Source organism: Chiloscyllium punctatum, chromosome 40 (genome assembly GCF_047496795.1).
Source record: "Chiloscyllium punctatum isolate Juve2018m chromosome 40, sChiPun1.3, whole genome shotgun sequence".
NCBI classification, from domain to species: Eukaryota; Metazoa; Chordata; class Chondrichthyes; order Orectolobiformes; family Hemiscylliidae; genus Chiloscyllium; species Chiloscyllium punctatum.
This window is the reverse complement of record NC_092778.1, coordinates 60,626,866-60,640,405: the sequence shown is the minus strand read 5'-3', so window position 1 is coordinate 60,640,405 and position 13,540 is coordinate 60,626,866. Positions and strand designations below refer to the sequence as shown.

At 38.3% G+C, this 13,540-nt stretch overlaps 1 protein-coding gene across 4 annotated transcripts in view; it reads left to right on the top strand.

Moving 5' to 3' along the window:
• cramp1 (cramped chromatin regulator homolog 1) overlaps positions 1-12,043 on the top strand; it is a 59,901-nt gene extending 47,858 nt beyond the window's left edge. For all 4 annotated transcript variants that reach the window (XM_072560037.1, XM_072560039.1, XM_072560040.1 and 1 more), the window contains exons 19-20: positions 3,407-3,552; positions 6,471-12,043. In XM_072560037.1, coding sequence (XP_072416138.1) covers positions 3,407-3,552; positions 6,471-6,623 — 299 coding nt within the window. In that variant the 3' untranslated portion in view covers positions 6,624-12,043. The remainder of the gene's footprint in view (positions 1-3,406; positions 3,553-6,470) is intronic.
• Positions 12,044-13,540: the final 1,497 nt, after the last annotated feature.

Below are 13,540 nucleotides of genomic sequence, written 5' to 3'. Positions count from 1 at the left end.
ATCTTTTCTGAGCTCTTTCAAGTTTCACAACATACCCTTCCAACAGGAAGGAGACCAGAATGTACGCAGTATTCCAAAAGTGGCCTAATCGATGTCTTGTACAACCACAACATGACCTCCTGACTCATATGCTCAATGCTCTGATCGACAAAGGAAAGTATACCAATGGCCTTCACTATTCTATCTACCTGCGACTCTACTTTCAAGGAACTATGAACCTGCACTCCAAGGTTGGTTTGTTCAGCAACGCTCCCCAGGACCATAAATTGTATAAGTCCTGATTTGATTTGCTTTTCCACCTCTCATTTATCAAAATTAAGCTCCATCTGCCACTCCTCAGCCCATTGGTCCATCTGTTCAAGATCCTGTTGTACTCTGAGGTAACCTTCTTCACTGTCTACTACATCTCCAATTTTGGTGTCATCTACAAACTTATTAACTGTACCTCCCTATGTTCACATCCAAATCATTTATATAAATGACGAAAAATAGTGGACCCAGCACCGATCCTTGTGGCACACCTTCCTGAGGAAATGCTGGATGTGGGTGCAATTATGACATTTAAAAGACATTTGGATAGATACATGAATAGGAAAGGTTTTGAGGGATATGGGCCAGGAGCAGGCAGGTGGGACTACTTTAGTTTGGGACTGTGTTTGGCATGGACTGGTTGGACCGAAGGGTCTGTTTCTGTGCTGTATGACTTAAGTTGTTTTTTAAGTGGTTTTGCTTGTGTTTATGTAGTGAAAGAACAAAGTGGAGAATACAGCAATGGTCTAACTAGTGGCTGGTCATAAATGGCATTAGCAGTGTTCTGTGGCTGGGGCAGCATTCTTGCATGAATTCCACACCAACAATTAAAGAATGGTGAGCGTAAATAAAAGGGAAATGTGTCTGAACTAACATATATTTAGAAAATGGGGGAGATATAGCAAATTAATCCCACCCAGGAGTTTTGGGATTCTGGATTAATCTATTTTGTTTAATTTATCCCAGATCAGTTATTATATTACGTTCTTTGTTCACTAATAAATTATTTTGTTAATAATATTGGGATTGGATGTGAGCCACACTTGTATGTTACCATCATTACTTCCAGTCTAAAAATAATAGAGTGGCAATTTGAATTGAATTGAATCACCTCAATTGTCACATGTACTCAATGAGTACAGTGTAGAGTCGACAAATTGCCACTTATGGTGCCATCTTAGGTATCAGATAATTCAGTACAAGTTCTCGGGGAAAAGAAAAATAAAGAAGTTTAAAAGTCCAGCATGACAGACTGTAGGAATAAATTAGAAAACAGAGAAAGGAAAGCTGTTCAGAGCAACAGTCCTTCCAATCCAGTCTACACTGGTGAGTAACCTTGTCTGCGCTGGGCCTTGACTCCAGTCCATGCTGGGCTTCACCTCCTGGCTGTTGAGGCCAGGAGACCACTCTGGAATCACCTCCAGATTGTCACATGTATTTTTACAAACAAAAAGCACATTGAAAAGTTTTTTTAGTTTACCATAGCACAGTGCCTCAATTAATGACAGAAATCATAAAACTGGAGAACAGAAAAGTAAAAGTTCATCACCGTGCAAGTAATGACTCCTGGTTTTGGGATACGCTGAAAAACTGAGCCAAAATCACCATGCAGGGCCAGCCAAGACCAGCTCACCAGACTAGACCTCCACACTGGGCCTTCAGAATACCAGGGAAGCCACTTCCAAAACAAGAATGAGACCTCCACGGCAAGACAACACCTCTGCAGTTGGACTGTACAATAGGCGCTGGAATATCCAGAAACTGCCGAAGAGGACCCTAATGACCAGACAAGACCTCCGCATCGGGACAAGAATGCTACTTCAGGCTGAGACTACCCTGTCCTGGACAAGATTGCCACACTGGGAGATAGTGCCACCAGGTGCCGGCCCATTGGATGCCACCTCATCGCTGGGCCTATGCCAGGAAGAAGACTCCTTCCATTGAAGTCATTAAAAAGAAAGTAAAGTACCACAATTAATAAAGACCAGTTTATTGGATTTTAAGAGGCAAAGGTTTTATTTGTTTTGTGTATATCAAAAGCATCTTGGAGCATTTCACCCAACAAATTATGTTGTATTACATTGGTTGCTATTTTTAAATCTTGGTAATCATTTTGTTCAAGTCAAAAATCCAAAGACCACAGAGAACTGTACTGAACTGAATCCATATTTTGTTAGGATTCTATGAAGCAAAAGCAGGTAATGTGTTTCTGATGTTCGGACTGGAACTTTTGGCAGGGTTTCTGGAAGAACTTGCTCCTTTTCTTCAGCTAAGGTTATGGGATGTTAAGTGCCTATCTGAACAAAAATGCAGATCTTGATTTAATGCCACTGTTTTATGAATTCTTGGATTCCTTCCTTCTTTAGATATTACTGGCTTCAGTACTGTAATTACTGTTGGTGTGCGTTAGCCTCCTGTGACCTGAATAATTTTTTTAGATGTCCTAGTAGCTAGTTAAAGTGGCCGGATTGAGCATACTGACCCAGTCAGCTATTAAATGTATCAAGTACCTCTACAGGTTTCTCCTTATTTTAAGCAGATAGTAAGATAATGTGATAGTGGATTTTGTTTGTTCCTGAATGTGTTAAACAGTTTTATTAAATAGTATTAATACAAAGAATTCTGCAGCAATTTATTTTATGGCTGTTGAGCTTTGTTTATTCTCTTGTATGTTAGAAAATAATAGATTGCCCAAAAAAGATGCACACTAAGTTACTGAGGACCTTTTTAATACTTGCTTCGCAAACTATGGAAGTTATCTGGCTTATCTAATTCTCTTCACAAATTCTCGAATTTCAGATGAAACTCAGTGAAAGTGTGGGCTGATAAGCACCAACAAACTAAGCTGAGGAATGGTTTGTGCATTAATGAATTATTTATTAATTTTCAGTGACTGCTAAACAAATTACACCTTCATATTTAAGTGCCTTATCGCTTTCCCTTGAGCCTATGGTCAAGAAACTAGTTAGAGTATTTGTGACACATGAAGTTAAGCTGTGGTTTCTGAGAGTGAGCACATTTTAAACCCATATGTACTGTTACACAATTAAAAAAGCTCATGCCAAATGGATCTTGAAAAAGATGCTTTTGTTTTATCACCATCCCGTCCAAAATGTGGAAACTCTACAGTGCATTACTCCTTTTTAATACTGCTCCAAAGGTTGATATGGTTTAAGTGCTCCAGCTCTGCTGTTGACATGGAACTTTGAACCTTCTGAATCAGAAAACAGTGTTCCAGCTGAGACAAGTTGCCATTGAAAAAGTCACGGAGGTTTAATTTTGATTTTTGGAAGGATATGTGCTACTGCTTAGACATTCTGTACCTTTTTATGAGAAATGCAGTGGATTGATTTGATACGTTTTTGGTTGTTTGCAGCAAGTCTGATATCGCCTGAAAAGGGGCGGAAGATGCTAACAACAGGTAACTGCAATAGCAATAGCAACTCTTTGCTTGGAACAAGCCTCTTGGATGGAAACTCCAGGGATTCTTTTGTGTCCCGCTCACTAGTAGATGTCTCAGAGGTAAGAACATGAACTCTGTTTGAAGATTAACCCAAGCAATTTGTAATAATAAAATACAAAGTACTTTTTAAAAACAAATCGTGTATGTAAGTATGCACATTTTAACGCTCAATTCTAAGAAGCCATGGGTTTCTTAGCCACACATGTAACTTATAAGTTACACATTTTGGCTAATCGAGCTTTCCAAATTAAATAATCTTGAAAAACTAATGGGAGATTAAAATGTTGATTTATCCATAGATTTTGAGACACTGAGGTTGAGACATTGAACTATTCTGGTTGCTAGGACAGCATTGGTAAAGACTGTTACTATTGATTCTGCACTTGGCAAAATCTATCAATGTAAATAAATTCATTGACATTGATTTGATCCTAAATATTCAAACATAATTTCAGTAACTTCAAATTTCAATACCAGCACTGTACAGGAAGGTAATTGTGCTTTGTGATCGGCAATTTTGACTAATTATATATTTTAGTGGGTGAGTCCCTAATCAATATGGATCTTGGATATTTGTTGTAGAGAGATCATCGAATGTTTTCCTGACTGCTATGTTTCATAGAGCAGTGAGCAGAATTTCCTATAATCAAGTGGTGTGCAGCTTTGCTGATTTTAAATCATATTGAATCTCCTGCAGGAGAGGAGCAATGTTATTCTTGTGCAGAAACAGTTCAATGCCCCTATACATTTTTGATTTTGAGGGTAGAAATAATAGTTCTAAACAATTTTGTTGAAGCTACACCTCTTCCATTTCGCAGGACATTTTGCAAGAATACAAAGTCAAGGGAAAAGTTAATATGTGCACTGCATGACAAGAATGTACTGGATTGGTTGGCAAATGGGCGATTGATTGGTAGAGGTGCTCCTTTTTAGTCGTGATTGATGGTTAAGTGCCAGACTTTAATTTTAAACCAGGCAGTTGACTGTTAGGGAATTGTCCTGACTGGTGAACCAGCAAAAGGGTGTCACCTATTGTGTTGTGTTGGAACAGCAATACGTGTTAAAATGTAAAGCTGCAATCTATTACCCAGCAAAGGAAAGATTGCCATTCCAATTCTTTCTTCAATGGCACTTTATTGTTGACAAAAGTATACTTCTGACAATATGGTGCAAGAGTACAATATCGTTTTAATTTCAAATTAGCCTTGAGTCATGGGGTTATGATGCAACAGAAGAAGACTATTCAGTCCATCAAGTCTAGTCAGTTTTTTGATAGACAAAGGAGTCAAAGGCTTTGGAAGGTGCTGACAGTAAGTGGGTTTGAGACCACCTCTCTGATCTTTTGTGTGACAGCCAACCCTTGACCTAATCCTGTGCTTAAATCCTGTGTTCCCTTACTGGTGTTCTGTACAGCAATCTAATCAGTCCCATTCACTGCCTCCAGTCCTATAATTTTGCAGGTTTAATGCCCTGAGTGCCCATCCAGTTTCCTATTGAAATCATTCATTGATTTCACTTGCACTGCCCTCTTCTGCAGTGAACCCAGCTTGTTGCTAGTTGCTGCATAAAACAATTATTTCTCTCCCAAAACCACATCTGTGTCCCCTTGCACTCATGCCACGAGCTAATGAAAACAACTTACCTTTAACTACGTTATCTTAACCTGTCGTAATCATGTACCACCTCTATAAAATCTCTGTACAATCTTCTCTATACCAAGGGGAATAACCCTTGTTTCCCCAAACTCCCTCACTCATTCTCTGTAGCTAAAATCCCTCATTCCTGGAACCATTCTGGTAAATTTCCTCTACATTCTCTCAAAGAACAATCCAGTCTTTCCTAATTAGTGGTGAGCAAAACTGGACACAATACTCTAGAGCTTTATAAGGTTCATGGGAGGTGATGGTCTTGTAGTATTATTGCTGAACTGTTAACCCAGAAACCCAGCTAATGTTCCAGGGACCCTGGTTCAAGCCCTAACACAGCAGATGGTGTAATTTGAATTCAATACATTTTTCAAATGAAAGAGTCTAGTGGCTCATGAAACAATTGTCATAAAAACCCATCTTGTTGACTAATATCCTTTAGGGAAGGAAACTGTCATCCTTACCTGGTCTGGCCTACATGTGACTCCAGACCCACAACAATGTGGTTGACTCTTAACTGTCTGCTGGGCAATTAGGGATGGGCAATGAATGCTGCCAGGCTAGCAATGCCCTCATCCTGTGAATAAATAAAAATAAAGTGTAACTTCTCAGCTATTGTGCTGATTATGTCTACTTATGAAGCCCATGATTCTACATAATTTCCAAGGTCAGTCTGTCTCTGCACACTTGTAGAACTGTGCCATTTAAGTCTATATTGGCTCTCCCTATTCTTTCTGCTGAGCTTATCTATGTTCTGTTGCAGTTGATCAATGTATTAACTGTTTGTCACACCTCCAAGTTTGGTATAGTTTTCAAGTATTGAAATTTTACTTCATTCCAACTTCCAAGTCCATTTTATATACTATATCCAAAAAGAAGCAGTGTTGCAACAGTTGAGTTATGTCACAAATATTTCATTCAAGACTAATTCAAAGGAGGGTTTAGGTTGTTTTGGTTCCTTTGGCAAAAAACAATTCTGGAAATATACTTGTGTTATTGACTTGCTGAACTGTGAAATCAGCTTCAGGTATTTTTACTACATAGCTGCTCTATCAGCTCCAGTTTTCATCTGAGGGAAACATTTTTATTTCACTTCACCTTAATCCTCTTGCCCGTATTTTCATTAAAGAATAGAAGAGATAAACTTGAAAACTGAGCAAGGGATGAGTTCCTCTTTGCTATTGTAGCAATAATTCAAAGATAAAGGCAAATCTCAGGCATTAGCTGAGAAACACGTGGTAAAAAGAAAGAGAAGAAAAGAAAAATACTTCATTTTGAACATCTATGATGTATGTTGAATCATGCATTCATTCTTTGTTTTTATTATCAAGGTCGACTCACAGCTGGTGTGTATGATGAATGAAAGCAGTGTGGATTACATTGCCCGCTTTAATGACCTCGCCCAAGAGCTCTCAGTGGCTGAGACTTCAAGGAAAGAAATGCTTTTTGACAGCGGCCCTCCGATTGGTGATCTCTCACAGTAAGGTCATGAACCGAACAAAGGGGTGCATTTGAAGCCACCCCATCCCCCTATTTCTCAGCACCTTGCCAATTAAGCTGCCCATAATGGGCATTGACTACTGGAGGATCCATTTGTAAATGACACTGAGTTTTGAAAAATGTGCAATAAGTTTGACAGTACTTCCCGTGAAACAGTATTAGGTTTATGATGACATTAAGCTGGCAGTCAGTGACTTTGCGTGAAGCTAATAAACAGAAGAGCCCAAAATGATCCTGCAATGGGACTGAACACTAGAGTGAAATTCTCTTCCATCGTATGAAACTAAAATGCAGTTAGAGCACGTGCTTGGATTAGGCACGCAAGCATAACCATTTCTGAGAACTAAAGATTTCATTGTAGATCTGATGATGTTCTTTATGGTTTGTACCAGATTATTCCTGGATTGATTGAGAATGTTCTGAGAGAGTTATACAAACCTTCTGCTTATATATAACACACCCATCTCTGCTTTGTATTAAAAGCAAAACAGTAGTAATCGCAGTGGGGATGTCAAAAAAAAAGGAAAAGTGACTGTATTTTACCTGAATGAATGTTAAGATTCATGGTTCACCTGCTTATAATGATTATTCTGTCATTATGAGATTGCTTTGGTAAAGGGAGGTCATTAAAAAGATAAGGGCAGCTTGTACTCATTGCATTTATGCTATTAAATGTTTGTCTAATGTACGGATGAGTACTTTTGAGAATTCAATTTGAGCTGCATGGTGATATTAGTAAGCATGTTCAGAAAGTGTACAGAATGTCCTGGAGAACTTGACAGTCACAATCAAGTCCCTGATGGTCACTTTAAGAATCAAATCCTTTGCTTAATCCACACATGTAGTTTGGTAGGTGCTAGTTTATATGTAATGGGCTTGTATGTTAATTGGGGTTTTTTTTTATCCTGGCGTGAGCCTTTCACTCCCAACTTTGTTCTTACACACCAGATTTCTTGTTTACACTGGCCCTTTTCATTATTCTGTTTTACGGTTTTATCGTTATGGTATTAGTGGATCACCTCTTTCCCACCTGGAAGCCCCTTCACTTCTCTTTGATTTGAGCTACTGTGTCACTTCAAATGGGCCATCCATTATGCACTCTACTACAGTTCAGCTGCCCTTTTGATATTCTCTCTAAATACTTAAATAATTTACATTTTACAATATGGGAAGCAAATAATGTAACCTATCTAGGCTCATTACTGGATCATGACACCTTATCCTCTCTCTTAACTGTCTATCAGCAACAAAATTTGAAGTTTGATGCTGAGGCAGTTTAATTTGGTTGCTCCATCCAAAATCAAGTTTCTCTATGCCCCTTCCCAACTTGTTTCTGTGCTGTAATGTTTAAATATTAATTGGTTTCTCATGCTTCACCTGCCATCATCGTTAGCTGTCCCTGTAACTCAATCCTATTGCTGACTAATTCTGGGGGTTGCTAGCCTGTACCATGGGTCTTCCTATGACTGAAGGTGAATTCTCAGCCCACATGCATCACTTTTCTCTTTTTAATAATGTATATACCTCTAATTACATGTAAAGTTTAAAGAGATTCTCATCATAAACAGCAGTTGCATATTTTTTCCTTTCAGATTGATGCTTGGGATCAATGCTGTGTCATTGGGATCCACTGAGCCACAGTTACACTTTGCAGATACGCTGTTTACTTTTAAATATTATTATGAAATCTCCTGTTGGCTCCATTAAAAACTTTTAAGAAGGTGCAGCCATGTATCCAAGCATGCACACAGAATTGCTGTCAGTGTCCTTAGTGCAAGTGAGCAATTAGCGGTATAATTCTGATCTGCTGGTCAAGCCTCACAATACAGGGATGAAGTTTTCAGAAGAATTTAATGTTTATTCAAAAAATGTATCTAAAATTCTACAGATTGTGCACTACCACTAACCCCGAGCAATCTGTGGCCTAGATGATCACATTGTTACTTTTATGTGTCGTACAAGGTGACTTGCACTTTGTTTCCTAATCCAGACTATGGTTAAACAATTCGATCAGTATACAGCACTGCCCCGGAGTAAATTGAAGGATTATCCTGCGACATTGTACTGTCCAACAGCATCCAATTGTTGCTTGTTGGTTGAGGACCAAGTTATTGCATCCATACGCTCCCCAGGAACAAGCAAAGTATTTATAAAACTGAATGGTACAACAGGAAACCATTGTATTGGGACCACCAGGGTGTGTTACAGTGCAGTATTTGCATTGCAGGTTTATTCAAAAAGTGCTGCATGTCAGAAATAGTGACTTTAAAAAATTTAAGCAAAGATATATCCAAATATGCAGATACATTTGTCGCTTACTGGCAGCTCACAATTTGAAGTGCTCATGAATTTTTCTTTTAAAAACCTCTTCTGAGAATCTGTAGTTAATCTGCATCTTGCATTCGCAGTTTTGTATTTTCTAATTTAGTTCAGAACAAAATAAATACGCAAAAAAACAAGATGTCGGCATCTTGCAGCGTTTTATCCCATCAATTTGGTCTTATCAAATTTTCACTGCTTTGATGTTAATTTTAGAATGACGTTCTGTATTGGAGAAGTTATAATTTGTACATTGGTTGAGTAATAAAGGAGGTATCTACGTTTGTATTTTCCGTTTTCTTCAGCTGGAGTAAAAAGACAATAGTATGTACTTGATGCATTTTTCCCTCTGGGAAGAAGTGACCTTTTGATAGTTTTCTCCAGTTTTTCTTTATCTTTCTGACATAATTACAGAAACAGTTTCATAAACAACCAGTCAATATATGAAAGTTCTTTCCCCCATTTGTTATTAATATTCGATCTCTCCTTGTTTATTATTTGTGTTTGATTCATTTAATGTCCTGGCTGATTGTGGCTGTGATTAAAGTTTTCTTTCCCCTAAACAGGGTCCAGTAGTAGGGAACTTGGGTGTGTTATACTGTCTCCTTGGTTTGTACAATTCTTAAGCCTATTCTCTGTATCAGTTAAAAATGAAGAACTTGCTTAAAATGTTTTAGGGGTAGAACAAAATTGAATTAATTATCCAAACAAGTCCAAACTCAGACTCTAATTGTTCCTCCTAGCTTGAACCTCACATTAGGGAGGTTTGAATGCAAAATGAAATGTCAGTCAGAATTCAAAGCTTCAGTACATGTCGTTTTTATATTTATTGCTACATCAGCATTTTTCCAACTGTAACCTTGCATATTCTTTCTGTTACTGTGCATAGAGATACAGATTTTATATCTCCATTTTTCATGAATTTGCTTTGATAAAATAGTGGCTCCAGTCTAAGATTAAGAAACTAAAGGTACATGTTTTTAAACTGTGCTTTAATAGCTGGTGGCTGCAGGGGAAACATTTTTTGTTTCCTCTGTTGAATCAGTGCTCTGAGGAATTCTTGTACAATGCGTGGTAGGAATCCCCTGAAAGTTGCCAATTTGATACCTTCACGTTTTGGAAGCCATCTATGGTAATGTGCTTATTGCAAATGTCAGTTGTTAACAGTATAGGAAGTAGGCTACAGACTCCATCTTGACTTGCCTCCTACCAAATCATCCTGGCCAGTTGGAATAAGTGTGAATATGTCTTTGTTGCTGTTAGACTCAAGTATTGCACAACCATGTGGTGCCTTTACACAATCCTGTCAATGACTGGTAAATGGCTGCTCTTTGAAGGTTGTTCTAAATTGAAACCAAACTTAACATGCAGACCAAAACTCAACTATTATGAATCAAACTTGACTTAACCCCTGTAGTAATTGTGCAAAATACACATTACAATGTTGTGGGCACATTAGCAGCCTTCACTGAGAAGGTTATCTCATTTCTAATTAGGTCGTTAAGAGCATTAGAACTTCAGTGAACTTTTGTCCACTGAGATTGGGGACTTCAAAATGCCAGACAACATTTTTATTTTTGAGCCAATTAGTTGTTACTGTTTTTGGTTTAGTTCCGTCAGTTTTGATTAATTCATGTTGATGCGATCATGTGAAATCTTGATTAGTATGTTTCTAATGGAATTAACTTGCAGCAAAAAACTTTTTTTTTGCACAGGCAACATTTTCAGTTTGTTAACTGTCTTTCATCAGTTCTATTTTTAAACTTACACTGAAAGATATATTTTTCAAACTAATTTAAACTGGTATTATTAATACAGATGTAACAAATGAACGTTTTTTCTAATTCTTCCTCCAATGATTTCATTGTCCCTTAACTAACTGACACATTGAGTGAAACTGGATGTTTGACTATGTTGCTAATGTTCTTTTAGGCATTTAAGCATTTCTTACAAGCAAAATCACATTGGTAACTGATCACAATATTGTGGTATCCTTTCTGTTATGAAAATACTGGTAAACTTCTATATTGTTCTGGGCTGTGTTGAGTGAATAATCAATGCTGTTGCTCAACAGTTCAAAAATGCACCCACTTGCAGTTGAATTATTTGCAGTATACACCTAGCAGTATCACTTTGTATTCCGAGGGACAGGCGTAGGCCATTTGGATGCTAGGTGCAGCTGTCACCCTGCCGACCAATGTGATTGACCAATCCGAAACCTGTGCCTCTGAAAGAGTCTGCTTTGTGACTGAAGCTTTGAATCTTGACATGTTTTTTGTTTCCGATCAGTTTGAAAGTGTTGAGTGAGTGTTATGTGTTAGAGAGAGAATTCCCCATCAGAGCTTTTTCAAAAAGAAAAGATGAATTAAAAATGGTAATTTTTTTCCTCAGCATATTTGTAAATTTTTGTTGGGATATTTATTTTTAAGCATTGGGTGGTGAGACCTGATTCGAGGGAATTGAATTGCCGATTATGACAACATGAGATAATTGAATTAATATTAGCAGTCTCTCATGCTCAAGTCATGATTATTCACTGTCCTTGCATTATTGGGCGCTGAATCCACCCGACCTACAGCAATCATCTGCACTTAAAGTTGATTAAACTATGCCAATAGCATCCACTGTAGAAGTACGGCAAAAACACTGATTCGACTTCTGTAATGGTTTTAACGGAGCTGCTGGTGGGGAAACTCTATGAAGTTGTGATTGATGCACTACAATAGAAGGTTTTTCTTTGGCTTTGGAGCAGGTTCTGAATGGCTTTTATGATGTAAATGTTGTACAGAAGCAGAAAAAGATTGTTCATAGCATTGTTTCAATTAAAAAAAAGCCATATCAGTTGTAAAGGTTTTCGTCCCCTTTTGAGATGTGAAAACTTTTAAACAAAGCAATTCGTAAACTCCCCTTCCCTAATCTTTGTACCAAATGTGTAAATTATTTTTGACTATTTATTCTGTATGATTTTAAGAGTTTTTTGTGGTTATTTAATATGCAAAGAAGCTGTTAAACTTCCGTGTTGGGTTCTTTGTTTAACCTGTAGAGCTGTTTTTTTATTCTTGCTGATAAACACATTTTAAATACAGCTAAAGTGATATTGTCCCTTCTGTTTTTCCAATTGGGAAATAGATATATTAGAGACTGAATTCAGGAGTATCCCTCCTGGGCTCCCAGTTTAATCCAGGTTAATACAAATGGTGTGGTCTGAAGAGTCCCTCAAATTTGGCCACAGGCCGGATTACAGTGAAGGTGATTCTGCTGTGAGAGGCCATGCTGGGAATTGCACTAATTCAATGCAGCAGCTCTCAGGTAAGTGATTGTGTCAAGGGGAGGGATTGTGTTTCGGAGAGGTAATAATTGGAGGTTTGTAAAACATTGGATTGGTGGGGTGACCGTGTATGGAGAGAATTGCTGGAACAGACGGATGAGGCATTACAATCGCTGGTCAGGAGGCTGAAATCAAAAGTTGAGGACACAGTGTGATCCAAGGTCTGTGGATGCCAGGATTGGGAGCAGTGGTGAATAGAATGACATTTTTCATTTCTTTCCAGTTTTCTCTGAGGCAGCTCACATGGCTGTCTAAGAGAAAGCTACTTTTGTAACAGGCACCTGAAAAAAGATGCTGATCTCTTATTTATGTGTGTAAATTATTAACTGCCTACTTCAGACCCAGGTAAAACCCTCTTCATTTTTGTGTCCTTGATCAGTGTGACAAACAAGTATCAGCTATTTTTTGCCATTTTGAGATCTCGTATGTTTGTGGGGTGACTTCTAAATGGGTTCAATGCAGTCTGAATCACCAGTGCTGTTGAAGATGATCTTGAGGTTTGGTCAATTTTGGAGCCAAGTCAAGATGTACTTATTCCTGTTCAATTGCCTAAAATAGAGTAGTAGGTGAGGAAGGAAGGTTCTATAATGTTGTTGTTTTATAGAAGCCATACAACAGCATATTAAGCAGCATAACAGTTCTTGTACTGAGCCACTGAAGGTGGATCACTGATCGACTGCAGTTGGTCAGAGCTGCCTACCATTTATAGACATAGGTGTACAGCACGGAAACCGATCCTTTGGTCCAACTAGTCTACGCCGATCAGATACTCTAATCTAGTCCCATTTACCAGCCCTTGGATCATTTCTCTCTAACCTCTTCCAATTTGTATATCCGTTGTATCAGCGTCCACCACCAGCTCATTCCATACATGCATCACCCTTTGCATGAAAAAGTTGCCCCTTCGGTCCCTGTTAAAACTTTCCCCTCTCACCCTAAGCCTATACCCTCTAGTTCCCCCTGACATCCTCGGGAAAAGACCTTGTCTATTTACCCTACTCATGCCCCTCATGATTTTAAAAACGTCTTTAAGATCAGCCCCAGCCTATTCAGCGTCTCCCTGTTGCTCAAATCCTCCAACCTTGGCAACATCCTTGTAAATCTTTTCTGAACCCTTTCAAGTTTCACAGCATCCTTTCAAAAGGTGATGGATGTAGAGAAAACTCTAGACGAAGGAGAAAAGTGCAACATAGTCTATCTGATGCAACCAACTCAGAGTAGATGTTGTCAGTTTGACTGGATGAAAGTTGACAG